Source organism: Thunnus thynnus, chromosome 1 (assembly GCF_963924715.1).
Source record: "Thunnus thynnus chromosome 1, fThuThy2.1, whole genome shotgun sequence".
Classification (NCBI taxonomy): Eukaryota; Metazoa; Chordata; class Actinopteri; order Scombriformes; family Scombridae; genus Thunnus; species Thunnus thynnus.
In genome coordinates this window covers 37,956,253-37,973,447 of record NC_089517.1, presented here as the reverse complement: position 1 = coordinate 37,973,447, position 17,195 = coordinate 37,956,253, and the positions used below count along the sequence as shown (strand labels likewise).

The 17,195-nt window shown below is 40.3% G+C and overlaps 2 protein-coding genes across 3 annotated transcripts in view; one reads left to right on the top strand and one right to left on the bottom strand.

Annotated features, from left to right (window-relative positions):
- Window positions 1–1,467: 1,467 nt before the first annotated feature.
- gjd6 (gap junction protein delta 6) lies at window positions 1,468–4,328 on the top strand. Its single transcript, XM_067597481.1, has one exon. The coding sequence runs from the start codon at window positions 2,487–2,489 to the stop codon at window positions 3,690–3,692; it is 1,206 nt and encodes a 401-aa protein (XP_067453582.1). The 5' UTR covers window positions 1,468–2,486; the 3' UTR covers window positions 3,693–4,328.
- Window positions 4,329–5,241: 913 nt separating this feature from the next.
- Window positions 5,242–17,195, bottom strand: part of sh3gl3a (SH3-domain GRB2-like 3a) — a 42,283-nt gene continuing 30,329 nt past the window's right edge. The window contains exons 4-11 of one of the 2 annotated variants that reach the window (XM_067597464.1): window positions 17,024–17,167; window positions 16,072–16,205; window positions 15,048–15,206; window positions 14,535–14,638; window positions 12,005–12,129; window positions 11,844–11,876; window positions 10,482–10,547; window positions 5,242–9,466 (exon numbers count right to left, since the gene is read on the bottom strand). In XM_067597464.1, coding sequence (XP_067453565.1) covers window positions 9,264–9,466; window positions 10,482–10,547; window positions 11,844–11,876; window positions 12,005–12,129; window positions 14,535–14,638; window positions 15,048–15,206; window positions 16,072–16,205; window positions 17,024–17,167 — 968 coding nt within the window. In that variant the 3' untranslated portion in view covers window positions 5,242–9,263. The remainder of the gene's footprint in view (window positions 9,467–10,481; window positions 10,548–11,843; window positions 11,877–12,004; window positions 12,130–14,534; window positions 14,639–15,047; window positions 15,207–16,071; window positions 16,206–17,023; window positions 17,168–17,195) is intronic. The other variant, XM_067597470.1, reaches the window with a different exon arrangement.

Genomic DNA, 17,195 nt, shown 5'->3' with positions numbered 1-17,195 from the left:
TCACTTAAACCCAAAGTTAGCGAATGTCAGGCAGGTAATAAATGACTAACAACTTTCTCTTGGTAAAGTTTTAGCCAACATCTTGTCACAACTACCGTTACAGTCTCTGCCAAAGATGGTACAGGAATTGCAGAGTGGGCAGCACAGCCAATGGAACACTGGATTAGAGCAGCAGCAGCCTCTCCCAGGTCCTAGCACCTGACCCTCTAGGTACATTGTGAATTTGGAGATGCAATGGCACAATTTGATGAAGGAAAAATGAATGAGAAAAAACTATTGATGATTTAAACTAGTAATGTGCATTTATTTCGGGGGGGACTATAGAAAATTTATGGGGGGCTAAAGCCCCCCTAAAATAGGCCTAGCAACACCCCTGCCTCTAGAATACAAGACTCTTACTGCTGGCTGCACCTATAATAGTTTATCCCTTAACACAGTTAATCAATAATCAGTTGCATCACTTTCTATCTGAGCATTGCATTTTAAACTCCAATCAGTCTGGACATAGAACTTTGACAGCAGCATGCATGGTGGTAAATTATATAATCTGTTCTCCGTTGTATTGTATATTATTGTATTCTGATTGACATTGTGGGTGTGTGTGATGTGCTGTTGTGTGTGGCTTTTTATTTTGTATTTTGTATGGTGTGTTGTGTGTGTTTTTTGCTTTGTACTGTTTGTCGTTGTGCTGTTGTATGTTTTGATTGTGGGGGACTCCAGATGCAAATTAGCTTTGAGCTAACTCCTGCGCAGTGCATCTTTAATGTTTAAAAACTGCACCTCTGAGTCATTTTTGACAGCAACCTTTGAACACCATGTCAAACAAATCACCAAACCTGCCTTTTTCCAGTACATCCAAAATTCTGCTGCTCGCCTGCCCACCCACTCCCGCTCCTGTGACCACATGACCCCCGTCCTACAGAACCTCTCCCTCTCCCACAACAGATCCAATTCAAAGTCATTCTCCTCACTCACAAAGACCTCCAGAACAAGAACCTCCTCCAACCTTACCGACCTGCTCCATCACCACACTCCTTCCCATAACCTTTGCTCCTCTGATACCAACCTCCTGTCTCCACCACTCAGGACAAAGCACCAGACCTGAGGTGACAGAGCTTTCTCCATAGCTGCCCCCTCCCTCTGAATCTCTCTCCCCAGACATCCGAGACTGCATCAATCTGTTCATGTTCAAATCACTAATCAAAACTCATCTTTTCAGAACTGCTTTTAATTTATGATTAATGTGTGTTATATGTTTTTAGTTTGTTGTTTTGTATGCAATATGTTTTTAGTTTTTAGTCTATGATATGTGCTTTTAGTGTGTTGTTTTTCTATGATCATCTCTATGATCAACTTTTGTAGTGTACCCTGAAAAGCACTCTATAAATAAAATGTATTATCATTATTATTATTATTAGTAGTAGTAGTAGTAGTAGTAGTAGTAGTAGTCGTAGTATTTGTATTAGTATTAGTATTATTATAAATAAAAATGAAAATAGAAAGTGGGCAGAGCACTGAGACAGAGACTCAGACAGGGCTTGCCAGGACTGTTTGAAGTAAGGAAAGGGGTCATTGAGTGTTTTATCTGGGGGACACACTGATTTGATGCTAGCAGACCTTTCAAGGGTCTTTTTTTAAAACACAGATAAGAGGATTGGCGAGTGGCTGGAGAAGAGCAGTCAAAACAAGCCCTGGAACAAAAAACCTCACCAGACACCATTGATATATTAAGGCTTAACTCTGGAAGGCCATATTTTTACCAGTTCAAACCCTATTTCTTAATTATTTTGACTCAGTTGTGTATCTAAACACAACTTTTATGACCTTTTTCTGTGTATATCAGCTTCCAAGGGTTTTCCGGAATCTGACAGTGAGCATGCCCGTCTGTGCTGGTCATCAACACTGCAGCATTTAAAATATGCCTCTCCATTAAAGGAAGAGCCCATTAGCTTTCAGAGGACTAATCTGTGAAGAATGCTCTATCAGTCGGCACTATCAGTGAGTCCTCCAGTAGAGGAAGGGTGATGTCTCCTGGTTTTAAAATGGATCCTAAAGACAAGAGAGAAGTAAGTGCGCCAAGTGACTCATGTCAAGTGGACATCCTTATCTATGAAAGATGGGGTGGCTCTCTCTTGCAATGGCTCCACTGCTCTGAAGGCAGGCAGAGCTGGGGAACATTCAGGCAGAGAGGAAGTCTATTACAGGCTAAAGCAAAGGAGGGAAGGTACTCTGGTTATAGAAGAACATTCTGACTAAGAAATGACAAGCAAGAATTTCAAGAATTGAGAGAAACTCGAGAACAGAAGGTAGTGTAGATTAGGTGGACAAGTTTAGCCAAGATCAGGTATTCTGCAGAGTAGTTCAGGGTGTCATCAGGTCCAACAGGGTAGGAGTTCAGGAAGAGGAGAGGTGGATCTCTCCAGAGCAGACTGCTCTACTCCAGGCAGCTCGTCCCTCCTCGAGGCAGCCGGCAGCCACAGGCCACCATGACGGAGTGGACTCTACTCAAACGTCTCCTGGATGCTGTTCATCAGCACTCCACCATGATCGGTCGCCTGTGGCTCACTGTCATGGTCATCTTCCGGCTGCTCATTGTTGCTGTGGCGACTGAAGATGTGTACACAGATGAGCAGGAGATGTTTGTGTGTAACACACTGCAGCCAGGATGCTCCACTGTCTGCTACGATGCATTTGCGCCCATTTCGCAGCCTCGCTTTTGGGTCTTTCACATCATCAGCGTCTCCACGCCGTCCCTCTGCTTCATCATCTACACGTGGCACAACCTGTCCAAGTTGCCCCATAATGCCAGCCAGAGGCAAGGGCAAGGACAGGGGGATTTCACAGGACAGGCAGGCCCGGATGTTGGGCGAGACAGTGGACGGGAGGCATATGATCGGAGCTGCGACTCAGACAGCTGCTCCATCCGCTCCCATAAGCATCTAGGTCACAGCCTGGCAGATGTGCTGGAGGGCATCACTACCCAGAGCCTACAGAGGGGAGACCCCAACAACATGGTGTCCTTCAGCCAGGCCCGTGCTTGCACCTACAAGGAGGGGATTGCAGAGGGTCACATTGTCTCTGGAGGGGTTCTGTCCAAATGTTATGTCTTCCATGTATGTTTACGTGCAGTTCTGGAGGTGGGCTTTGTCCTGGCCCAGTGGAAGCTGTTTGGCTTCCAGGTGCCCGTCCATTTTCTGTGTTCCTCAGCCCCCTGCAGCCAGCCAGTGGACTGCTACATCTCCAGGCCCACAGAGAAAACCATCTTTCTACTCTTCATGTTTTGTGTAGGGGTTTTCTGCATCCTGCTCAACCTACTGGAGCTCAACCATCTGGGCTGGAAGAAGATCCGCCAGGTGGTGAGGCTGAAGGAGAGGGCATCCTGGGGGGGTTGTCCAGGTATGAGAGGAGGATATGAAACCTTCCCACCAGATAGTCCCTCTCTCACCTCCTCTCTGGGCTTCAGGAACATGACCAGTACCACCTCCCTACCCACTTTGGACCTGGTGGTGGGTCACCAGCCCAACTGGACCTGTGCTGCCAACTGTGGCAGAATGCAGGAGACTGAGGAGGCCGGAGGGACAAGACCGGAGCAACCAAAGAGACAAGACTGTCAGAAAGGAGAGAGGCAGCCTCTGAAGAGTAAGAGGGAAGTCAGAGGGTCCAAACAGAGGAGTGCTGAGGTTTGGATATAGTCTACAACCATGGGGGAGCATGTTGCTGCCTTTATTCATCTACCCATGGATCTCACTTTGGAATTCAAAGGGTCCCCAGCAAAATGATTGGTTTTCCCCCAAATTACAAAGAAACACATTTTTTTAATTCTTACCTCTAGCTGTTTGCAGTTTTTGTTTGGGATGTTCACAGCATTGAAAAAAGGTAATTAAAATGGCAACATATTTTCCAAAAATTGGTGCTCGTTTTTCAGGATAATCCATAGAATGTGCTGTCAACTGTTTTTATAGGGACTATTTCCTCAGTAGAAAGTAGTTCCAATGAAAACTGTATACAGTGAGGTCCATTCATCTTCACTGTATTGATGAGGAGGTGGAAATCTCAGATATAGATATCTCAAAACACAGACAAATAAAATCAAAGCTATCTGCATTCCTTGATATTGCTGGTGCTAAGGGAGAAAATGGGATTCCTTTTTCGTCAACTAATATCTCTCTCCCGTTGGATAAGAAAAAAACCCTTCACATACAGAGTTCCTGGAGCAAAATCTTATTACCTGGATGGACAGAACAGTTATCAGTTAATAAACTAAAGCTTCAACACCGCCTTGAAAAATAACAATTGAATGGAGAGATCAAAATGCTGTCACCAATAAATGTTTGCCAATTCTGGGTGAGTCTTAAAGCCTGAAGACACTCAAATATGTGATTTAAAACAGTGCTTACTGTACCATGTGAGTTTTGGACATCATAATGGAATAGAAATCTATGATTGTGGATGTATTATACATGTTCAAGTGCAATGGATGAATAGATGTCTGGTTAGTAAAGAGTATGAATATTTATTTAGAGACTGATCACTGATGAGGGTTTAAGACAGTACTTTCCAACTGTTTTTGCTCATGATCCCTTAAAAAGTCATGTCTACTCGTTACCCCTCAGTACAGGTTGGGTTGTCAGCAGTTTAGTCATTTTTAGACGTTTCATTTTTAATAGGCCTGTAGGATAAACCTATACATTATTAAATTATATAGTAAAAGTAAAAAAGAAAGACCCCCAGGTTCAGAACCACTGATTTAAGGTACATTATAGGCCAAAAGTATGTGGACATTACATCCCTGTATGATTGTTGAACATGTGAGTGCAAAACCATAGGCATTGATCTGCTGCTTTAACAGCCTTCACTCTTCTGTTGAAGACTTCCCATCAGATTTCTTACCTGGCTGCATTAGTAAGGTTTCTTATCACTCAACATCAGTGTTGGGTGATGAGGCTTGGCTTGCAGTCAGCAAACTTGGAAACCATTTATTTAAGGAGCTGGCTGGCTGCTCAGGGGTATTGTCATGTTGAAACAGGAAAAGCCAAACATAAACTGTTGACACAAAGATGAAAGCACGCTGTTCTCTCAAATATCATTGTATGCTGGATCATTAAGATTTCCCTTCACTGGAATTTAGGGGCCCAAACCAGGAAAAGGAGTCACATAACAAAAGTACGTCCACAGACTTTTGGTCACATTTAAATCACAGATAAAAATGGACACAAATAAAAAACACACACGACTGGCGGCTCAATATTTGCTTGTCATTTATTTACGCAATATATTTATTAATATATTCATTTACAACATCTATAAAACACCTCTTGCATAAATTATGCTACTGAAAAAATAAAACACAGAGATGCGCAGCCAGTTTCCTTTGTTGAAGTTGGTTGTAAAATGAATACTGAGGAGAGAATTTTGTGGACTGCAAAGGCAAACAGAGGTACAGTGTTGAGAGATCTTGGTTTAGTGTATCAAAGAGTCAGTCATTCATACTGTGGGGCTAACTGTGAAAGATAAGTGAAACTAGGCTGATCTTGAATTCAGTGTTAAATCGTCTGTAAACCCAGTCAAAGGCTTGGAAATGTTTCATGAAAACTGCATTTATACAGGAACCTGATGAGAAGAGATTCTTCTGCCAATGTCTTCGATTGTTTTACAAAGAATAGTTTAAGACTGGATGCAGGATTAAACCTTGTGATTCCTTCCATTCTGTGAAGTAATGTGTATCGCACGTAGCAACTCTGTGCTAAGAACTCCCCAGTATCCAAAATCCATCATAACAATCTTTTAGAAAAATCATCATCATGCAACGTCTTGAACATCTAAGCAATTGCAAGCTAACAGTAAGTATCCAAATACATTTTGTGTATTTTCTCTCTATTGTATATAAAGTATAGTTAGTCCACATACAATAAAAGATGAAACTAAATAATGGAGATAAAGAGTGTAGTCCATCGAGTACGTATTGGAACCAACACCCAAAACCTGAGTTTAGGTCTGGGTTATTTCTGTTCACATTAACAGTAACTCTGTGCACAAAACTAAATTAAGGAACTTCACAAATTTCTGGAGAAAAAAGGTTTTTGTGGAAACACCATTAGAATATTTGGAGTGCCTTGAATTGTCAAATTAAGGCTAGCATTCAGCCAGCTGCTAATAAAGGCTGGTAAACATAGAGACCTGTTACAGTGGCTTACATAATGACTCATTCTGTATAATGTATATTACCACAGCACTAATTCCATCAACACAACATTAAGTCAAATAATTGTTTTCTATTTATTATGCATTAAAACAGTAATTAGTACATTTGTTCATCTGTCACATTATCATTTAGTTTTTGTGTGGATGAAATATATAATTAATTTTGTCTTAGTTTTTGTTTTCAAAGGTTACTTTTAAATTTTGTCTTTGATCTCATTTCGTTCAGGAAAAAATATTAAATATTTTTCGTTGTAGTCTTTGTTGATGAAGTGAACAATCCTGTTGCTTCTACTTTGCAGGGGTTTTTTTGAGCAATGTTAAGTTACTGTTAAGTTACCTGCAGATGTTTCAAGACTTCCAGATGCTGGAAGTCTTTTAATGTGAAATATCTGTGCAGGAAGTGTTGACTTTCGTTGACAGTAAGTAAAAAAACCCCCCTGCAAAGTAGGAGTAGCTGGAATTGGTTTACCAATAGGACAGAAAACAGTATTTCTGTCAGAGGAGAAAGTGAGAGTAGTAGAGTGGTGGTTATGACATGACTATGTTGCTGTATTGATGGAATTAATTCTGTGGAAATGTACATTGTGTTGAATTTATCCAGACAACAGGTGATCATGGAGTTTGAATCAATGGATAACAAAATAAGAGCAGACCAGAGAACAGGGAGGTTTCTTACTAAAATATCAGAAAAGAGAGAAAGTAAGAAAATATAAGGAAATTAGAAATAAAGGTATGTATCTAATCTGGTCTGGTTCTGTCTGAAGTTAAATAAAGGTAATTGAAGGCCTTGGCCTGTTTTTGAGAATTTAAGGTAATCTCACCCTCTTTTCTAAACTGAATGTTGTCAGGAGAGACGACTGCTAAATATCAGGCTACCGAGGTGTTTTACCAACTCATGTCATGATGGAACTTCCTAAATAAACAGGTTTATCAGCACAGCCAAACTGTAACTGCAGGTCTTTACTTATTCTACTGCTCATCACTAGCTAATAAGAGAACTGGAATGAGTTTCACAAGGTAACAGGATCCTCTACTTCCACAGACATCTACGTCTGATTTTAGATGTGATACAACCATTTTTCCAATCTAGATTACAACAATTGAGATAGTGGATTCATCACAGCACAGTACAATGAACATCTGTGGTTATATAAATCTAACTATCTACCATTTTGACTTCACATATATATCTGATATGGTAGTGATTATTACCCCAGTGTGAACGAGACAAAGTGCAACGCTGAAGAAGAGGAAGAACAAAAACATTAACAAATAAAAAGGTGCATGTCCATAAACATATGTGGTAGGTATATTCTAAAGCTTCAGTGCAATACAGACGACATTTCAAAAAGCACTTTCATATGGTTTCAATGTGTCAAAGGCATTCATCCTTATCTGACAGAGCGGGCGGTACAATCCTTACATCATGTCACAATAAGTCAGAGCATGTAAACAGAAAGAGAGGGACATTCAGAGAGATGAGAGTTCACTTCAGTTCCTCGCAGTCATAAAAACGTGTTCTGGGCGACACTTAAGAGCACAGCAGGCAAACAGGCAACGTCAGTAATGGAGAGGAGGAAAGACGTGAACGGAAAGGTACAAAGATACAACACAAGACAGGCTGAACTGGACACAGGCAGAGTCTAACGGAGGAGTAATACACATCACGTACAGTCTACCATGATCTCAGTGCAATGTGAGGTTTTCAGACACCGGTGAGTTCAACTGTGAGTTAGGCGTGATCGCTGTCCGACGGCTGTGGCTTTAAAAAGATGAACAAAACTACACACATGATAAAAACATGTAGAAAATAAATAGCAGTGGAATGTTTGTGTGTGAGGGAAGAGCGCCGTCGAGCTAAAGCCAACATTGATCAAAAATTTAAGAGTGAGAACTGAAGTTCACATTTTAAAGGATCATTTTGGTTCGTTACGTTGGATGTTGTTTTCGTAGTTTTAGGAACTATTTCTTTGTACACATCATCTGATAACATGGTGACATTACTACAACAAGGTTCAACAAGGAAAGAATCAGGCGATTCAACGGTTTCTCCAGATTATGAAACCAACAACATAAGGACATAAAATGCTAGATTGTAGCAGCCATATTGGAGGTCTTGGTGACTAATAAAAGCTGTGCTTTTCTAAACATATGAGCTGGCCATCATCTCATCAACTGTTCTCGCTCTGTATTTTTAAAGAGTCAGTTCACCCAAATTACAAAAAAATACATACATTTTCTCACTTACCTCTTGAATTTGTTGGATGTTTTTAAATGTCACTTTTCAAACATAAAACTATATGTATGGTAGAATACTAGGTGTAAAAGAACAAATGTGTTTTTGTTAAGTAATTCTGTAATGCCAACTGATCATTTAACTTGAGACTTCAATTTTTGATGCAAACACAAAGCCTCTATCAATTTTTGGGGGATAATTACATAATAATTTACAGGATTCATAATACCCTATAACATTTGTCATGTTCCTCATGTGGCTGTAATGCAAAAAAAGAGCTAATGCAGTCATGATGTCCATTGTGCACTTCAACGAAAGTTAAGGAGTCTCAAGTTGTGGTGACGGGGCAAAAGCAGGCAGACAGCCCAATGACATAAACTTCTATAACATTAAACAGCCTTATAGAAGAAGAACTGAGAGGATGTAATCATCCTCTCAGTTCTTTACATCGGCCTCTAGCCTTATCTATAGTACTCACAGGATGATTACAGAGTTTGATGACTTCTTGACATTTTCACCTCAGTCAGACACAATGGGTCCAACCAGGCAGAGGGTCCCACTTAATGGCTTGGGTTTCAGTTGGCTTCAGGTCCATAAATATCGACAACAACAAAAAAACAACAATGCAATCAGTGACATTTGATCTTACGTCGGCTTGGGACAAAACTACTACCTCTCTGGCTCGGTTTGAAATTCAGAAGACAGAATATTTTTTCAGCTTCGCGTTGAGCCGGCCCCACGCATTTTCAGGCCCGAGTTGAGTCGAGGACAGAGGCTGAGTGTGATGAGGCAGGAAGGAGTCTGCAGAGGACTTGAGGAGCCAGTCTCACTGAGGCAGAGGGACGATGACCTCCACATAGTTGACAGGGAAGAAGCCGGACTCGCCGTTGATCATGCCCTCGTACCAGTTCTCGTCGATCCGGTTGGTGAGGATGATGATGTCGCCCTCCTTGAAACCCAGCTCGCCCTCATTCTCCGGCTCAAAGTCATAGAGGGAGCGACAGCATGGCTGGTCCAACACCTCCGTCTCTGCACCCAAACACAGGAAGACATTTAGAATTATTCAATTATTACATCATTCTTGCACTTTATGATGAGAAGTAACTTTCCTACCTATTTCATGTTAATGATGTGTATATACCGTAGGGCTGCAAATGAATAATCATGTTCATCATCAAGCTAGTTCTCAATTACCTTTGAGATTTATTGATTAATCATTTGGTCAATAAATGAAATATGTCACTATACGTTTCCAGAACCCAGTGTGACAACTTTCAACTGCTTTCAACCACTTCTCACAGTCTTCGTCAATACTGATACTGAGCAATCTCCATGACGACTGAGTAACCTCCATCTGCTGATGAAGACCATGACATGGGACTTAAAGTTTCTGAAAATGCTGATAAGTGGACCTTGAATGGAAGGAGTTCACTCAGTTGTCAGTACTGAGTATAAATACTAAGATAAATAATAAGTAAAATACTAACAGACTCAACAAACCGATGAAGACCACAAGATGTGGTTGAAAGCACCAGAAGAGGCTAGTAACCTTGAGTAGATGTTCGTTCAGTTGTCAGTACCTAGTACTCATACTGAACAATCTTCATGATGATGAAGACCATGTAATGTGGTTGAAAGTTCTAGTAAAAGCTGGTAGGTGGAACTTGAGTGGATGAAGTTTGCTCAGTTGTCAGTAAAAAGTCATCTCCATGACAACTGAGAAAACTCCATCTGCTGATAAAGACCGTGAGATATGGTTGAAAGTTTATGAAAAAGCTAGAAGACCTTCAGATCAGATTTTGTGTCAAAATGTTGCGTCTGTCAAAAATGAACTTTCCAACTTAAATAGCTTGTTTGATCCAAAAACCCAAAGATTCTCAAGTGAGGGGCTGTAACCTGCAAATGTTTGGCATTTTTGCTTGATAATGACATGATTAATCAATGATCTCATTTGTTGTTGATTAATTTCCTATCAACTAATCAATTATTAGTTTTAGCACTAACGTAGTAAGATATAAATGCAGGGTCAGTGTGTGTTACTCACGGTGATTATTGCCATTGGTAGTAGGGCTCTCAGGCCATGACAGTGGAACAGAGGTTATATGATCAGCTGGGTAAGATGTGAAGACACATGGAGATGGAATTGAGCACAAGACAACACAAAATAATGCACACACATTTGGTACAAGATGAAGAACACACCCCTGAATGGGCCACATAATACCACACCATACTGCATGTACACCACCATTTCACCACTAGAGGGCGACAACTGTTGCGTTTGTAACTGCAATGACTCCACTCCAGAGGTGGTCAAGCATGCATTTAGCTGCATCATGTGTGTGTATAGAGTAAATCTAATGAGAAGTAAGCTGACTTCTGCATATAGGTACTACAACAATGGAGCCACACAAGTGAAGCCGGTAGAAGTTATATAGAAGTTAAAGCTGGAGTGCAGGACTTCTATCTCCCCCCTCTGGCTGTGAGAGTAAAGTGGGGTGCTCGGCTGTGATTGCCTGTCATGCACGCATCGAATGACAGGCACACAGCTCTATTTGAGAGGCCAATAAACAATACTGTGAAAACTGTACACCTGTGGCCCACTGACTGCTAGAAAAAATACAAAAGTGATATAAGACTTAATATAAGACATATTAAATTAGACATATAAGCAATATTGCTTTCATTACATACACAGAAATGGACACATTGAGGATATAATAAAATCATGTGGATAAACACTAGGGTGAGAAAATATATTATATATCCTGTATTTCATGAGGGCTTAACTGTGCTACTGACATATATCTTATTAATGCAAGTCAGTTCCTTTGTGTTTTACTCAGCATGTGGAAAAACAGACCAGATAGCTCACATTTACATATATAAGAGCTACATAACTGTGACACTTCAAATTATGAATAATCATTCTCAAAAATAATAATCATTTCAAACATGAGTAGAATCGTATTTAGCTATGACTGCTGTGTTGTTCTTCGCCTGTGGTTATAATGGCAAACTACTGCTAGGTTGCACCATCTCAAATTCATCTGAATTGATGCTGTTGGAATCTCACCAACGTTATAGATTCACAAACTGACAAGACAACCTGCTGCTCAGCTCTGAGTTGAATTTATACCCACTTAAACAGTTTTCCCTTGAAAACCCTCCATGCAGACAAATCACATAGTAATAAACAAACAAAAGTTTGGAACGAGTGAGATGAGCTGCTTACTGTTCAGTTAATGTGTTTAATGTTCGGTTTAAATGTAATCCAACACCGTCATGTTTGGATATGACAGACATTAATGCCAGGTGGATGAAAGCACACATAATGTAGCATAAAAAGCCTGATGGTTAGTAACAGGGACCCTCACATCATAACACTGTATGAAGGAATACCTACTTTTCCCATTGACTGTGTGATTGATCTGGATATCTGTGAAGGATAATAAAAAATACAGTAGAACTTAAAGCAAACAATGAAGATGGAGCAGACAGAGAAAATTACAGAAAAGAAGGCAAAAACACAGATAAAGTGAAGACAAGATAGGTGAACAGCTGTACCTGTGGATTTGAGCGAGGAGCTGTAGGACAGGCCGTTGTGCTGACTGTTGTCCAGGGTCTCCATGCTGCTCCTGATGGACTTTGGTTTGAACTCTCTCTTGGGCCGGCTGCTGGCTGTGGATATCCTGGGGTGAGAAGATAGCATAGTGAAAAACCTGTTCAATAGAGCAAAACAAATAGCATTATGTTTTGGACTGTGGGTTTTCTTTACGTGCAGTTCAGGGAGCTCCGGTGGATAAAGAGGGCACGAGGGAAAGTTATTGAATGTCCAAAAGGTGTCCAAAATCAGGCTGGACACTTCCTCTCCAGCTCAAACTCGCAGCAAAGCTGTATGCAGGGCTGGATTGACTTGCTACGGGGCCCAGGGGCAAATGAGTTATGGGCTCCTGCTGTCCAATACTTTGATTTTCCAAAATATTGTCCAAATACTCTACCTGCAAAACTAATGATCTTCCCATCAGCTGTATTTGTGTTTAGTGCTAATTAGCAATGTTAACATACATATGATATTTATCACAAATCAACCACTGATGTTTCATAACATGTATTTGTTTCTGGGCAGCAGAGGAGTGTTTGGAACAGTCAGTGTAGCAGCTCTAATGAACAAGGTAACATCTGAATCACATTAAACATGCTAACAGGAGTTCAATCTTAAACAAGTGTGCTATAAATTCATAGATCAATTTAGGCTGCTTTGTACTGGTACATGTGACTCTTGTCATGCATTACATAACAGGCCAGTATGTTGTTGCAGAGAGAGCAATCTAAAGATCATCAATTGTCAGAATTGTCATATCTACAGCAGCAACCAAATTCTCTCTGAGTCTGAGTCTGAGTCTTAATATTAGTCTTTTATTAAATATGTCCTGATTTCAAATCCCTTTTGTGACTTCATGTTATACTTTACTGTATCTAAAGTTAAAGTTCATGTATGGCTGTTAGTGTTAGGACAACATTAAACACAGACCCATTTGACATGTTCAGACTAAGTATGGGAAGCAGACTGAGAGTCTACAGCCATGCTGGTAACTTTGTGAGGCTGTAGCAGGTCACCATCTCAGCTTAGCATGTTAACATGCTTTAATTAGCACAAATTAACACTAAACACAAAGTACAGCTGAGCTGATGGGAATGTCATTACTTTTGCAGGTATTTGTATATAAACCAAAGTATTGGACAAATTAAAATTGATGGTGCTAGATGAGAATGACTAAAGTTATTACAATTCATCCTGCGTGAAACATGTCAGAACCACATTTCATGGCAGTCTATCCAATAGTTGCCAAGGGATGTCCTGATCAAGAGACCTTCAATATTATGTATCTGCCAATAGAATCTGATCCAATACTTCTGTTTATCTAACTGACACAGCTGCCCAGTGCACACTCAAGTTATTATAACCAGCTCTGCATCAAGCAGCTTTCTTTTAAAAGGGACCTATTATGATTTTCCTTATTTTCAGTCATATATACAATGTTACAATGCCGGAGATTCATACAGAGGTCACTCGTTTGGTTTGCTGCGATTACCGTGGCCGTAAAGCTGCAAGGCGGCAGCAAAAAGGGATGAGGGACTTGTATTTTATCCAGCTGATTTCAGCACTAACTGAAGTGTGCACCAACAACCACCAGGTGGCACATGTGAGCAGTCTCTGCAGTTTCTTGGCAGAAAGCTGAGGGCGCCGCGAAAACACAAAGTAACACATCTAAAATGGGAAAGAACTGTTGTGCGATTGACTGTTCAACAGGCAATCGGAGCTATCTGCAGACTTTACAGACTGCCGTAAGCTAAAGAAAAGAGAAGCAAATGGATCACTGCAATCCGCAGAAACAACTGGGATCTAGTTATTTTTGTGTAAGGTACGTTGGATTTTTGGGGTAAAATCATACCTTAAGTTATATACTACAGAAACTTATAACTTATTGTTATAACATAAAATGTTTCACATTGTCATCTGTTTTTCTTTTTCTGGCATATATTTATTTCATTGAGATTTTTGATAAACAGTCATCAGTAATGTGGATATAATGACTAAGTGGATAAAGTTCAGAAAATTACATCACTTTACTATAACACAGCCTTTAAAACCAGGAAAAGACAACACTTATGCCATATCACAATATTACGATCTCCAAAATCTAAGACAATGTCTGGTCTCATATCACATCGACGTATTGCCCAGCCCTACACATGTATCAATTTGAAATAATACCCAGCACTAGTCATGGCTCCTCTTAACCCACCCTTCCTGCTGTGGGTCACATGTTCTGAGCTTGTGCCAACAACTTGCACCAAATACAGCCCACTAATTCATGAAAATAGAGAGCTTAGTTTCTAAGTATACTACTCATAGACCAGCTGTCACTATTGGTATTCATGCTTTCAATGTCATGACCACTCTGAGTGAAATTATTTTTTAAAAGCAGGAACAGGATGAGACAGTGATTCTCTCACAGAGGATGAAGCTGCAGAATACTGACTGACAGCAGAGTGAGGTATGACCTCCAGTCCAGCAGAGCACCTTCCTCACCTCCTCTGCAGCTGTCCACTGAGCTCCTCCAGGATTTCACTCGACTGCCGATGGTACTCTAAGGCCGCCTCAATCAGCGATGACAGCTGGGTCACCTGCTCCACCTGTTGGCCAAACCATACACACACACACACACACACACACACACACACACACACACACACACACATTACATACTGTGTAATCCTTCAAGAAAGTGACATAGAATTCTTTAAAAAAGGCCTGGGACTGTCATATTAGGCATATTTATAGCCTTAATTGATCCATATTTTTAACATCCATAACTTTCAAGATTTTGTCTTACAAAACAAAACAAACAATACTTTTTTTAATACTGAATACATTTAAAAAGGTCGTACTAATGCTACTGTGCATAATCTCAAAATTCCCTAATTGATATTTGTCATTCTCATGTTTGTAGTTAATATGTTGACATGTTTAAACTGCCTGTTGCCTCATGTTTAATACTCTCTATTGGTCCATTCTTTCTGTAGAAGTTGTGTCCTCTCTTACATCATTCTCCAGGAAATTGAACATGCTCCTCTCAGCCAGCTCTTTGCTCTCCTCGAACTTCTCCACAGCCTGGCGGATCTCCTCGTCTGGGATTTTCCCCTGACGTTTCTTTTTATAATCAAAGTCTAACCGACGGCCCTCCAGCTTCTTCAGGTGGTGCTGCAAACATAAAAAGGAAAGTGCCAGTTTAGCATACTACATACAATATTATACAAAGTTACACTCACCTGTAGTTTGTGTTTAGTGCCAAATAGCAAATGTCAGCATGCTGATCAGTCTTTACCTGCATGGCACCTTTTATACAGGTTACTGCGATTCAAAGTGCTTTACAGATGACTGATGAGCTGATAATAAGACAGTTCAAATGACAAAACAGTAAACAATTTGAGACTAATGCACACAAGAACTTTTTATGACGCAAATGTAATACTACGACCAATACAATATATTTTAAATAAAATAAAATAATGTCAGCATTTAGTTCAAAGCGCCGCTGTGCCTGAGTACAGCTTCACAGAGCTGCTACATGTAGCATGTCTTATTTCATTACATGAAATCCAAAATCGCCTAAAACTTGTTTTGTGACTTGTGTTTTCATGGATTGAAATTGAAACTTTGAAAACCACAAAGTTAATTCATGGATCATAAAGCACAAACATTAATTTGTAAAATACATTGAATGTGTTCTGTAAATTAAATTTACATAATCTTCAAGGTGCATGCTCACACTGGCGTCATAGCATATTTCAGCCAGTGTTGCAAAGGTGCTGCAGAAATGCGGGCACCTCCTCAAAGTGTTGTGACATTTCCCCTGTGTTGCAAACACTGTAAGAATTACTACAACTTGAGTCAACTTGGTCAAGATCTTTAATTATAGAATAAAATGAACAGTTCTCTAAATGTTTGCCTACCCTGCTGATCATAAATGTGTCTTTAAGATTTAAGAATGAGGGAACTTTTTATGTCAGTGACTGTTGTCACATTGTACAAGTTTAGTTACAGGGTATAGGCTGCTGTAACGTACTGTGATCTCTTTGAGGTCCTTGTCCTGTAGATTCTGCAGGGGGTCAATAAAGTTTTGTTTGACGCTTATGTCCAGGGAGTCCTTCACATCTGCCATCTGCCTCATGGCCTCACCCATATCCACCAGAGCACCGCCTATGATACACAGAGACACCACAACTTTTCAATAAACATGTAACATAGAATCATTTGAAGACATGCAACATGTTTTAGTTTCAGCTCAACAGCTACATAAAAGGTTCAGAGGCGAGTTTTGTGTCTGTGTGTTCTTTTTTTTCTGAATGTTTTTCTGACAGATGGTATGAAAGACACTTGGGGCTTAAAAGTGACGCTTGGTTGTGTAAATATCGAACTGACAGCTAGGGCTGCAACTAATGATTAACCTGTTGATTAACTTGTTGATTATGTTCTTGATTGATCGTTTAATTGTTTAGTCTATAAAATGTCAGAAGATAATCAGAAATGCCCATCACAATTTCCTAAAGCCTGAGGTGATGTCATCACATTCCATATTCAGTGTACTACTACAGCATACAGACAAAGACAACCAGAAAATCCTTGCAATTTAGGAACTACAGCTAAGAAAATTTTGTCATTTTTGATGTAAAAATGACTTTAAACGGTTCTTTGATTATTAAAATATGTGCTGAGTCATTGTTTCAGCCCTACTGGCAGTGCACCAAAATCACATTTTTTACAGCCATGTTGCAGAGGAATCTTGAAGAAATATAACTCGGGAACCAAGGAGAGTGACAGGCACAGAGTGCACTTGAGAGGCAATAAAATGTGGAAAAAAGTCCTGGTAACACAAAGTTACCAAAATAAGCAAATACCAGTGCAAAGAAGAGCCACTACAGTGTTGACATATTGGACCCATCTATCAAAGAGACCATAAGGCAGAATGAACAGTTTTTATAGCCGGTGTTCGTCATGGTGTATGTGAGTGTGGGTACCAAAGACAGAGTCCTCGCCCAGTTCATGGCCGTAGCGCAGCATGCAGTCTCCCAGAAGGCCTTCAGTCTGGGGGTAGCCGGTGGTCTTCACCTGCCCTCGGATCTTGGACACTGTGTTCAGCATGTTGAGTTTTGCTCGAGAGGCTACAGAGGGAAACAATGAATACACCGT

Excerpts from the sequence above, each read along its gene's own strand:
- gjd6 (XM_067597481.1), top strand. The coding sequence starts at position 2,487 with ATGACGGAGTGGACTCTACTCAAACGTCTCCTGGATGCTGTTCATCAG.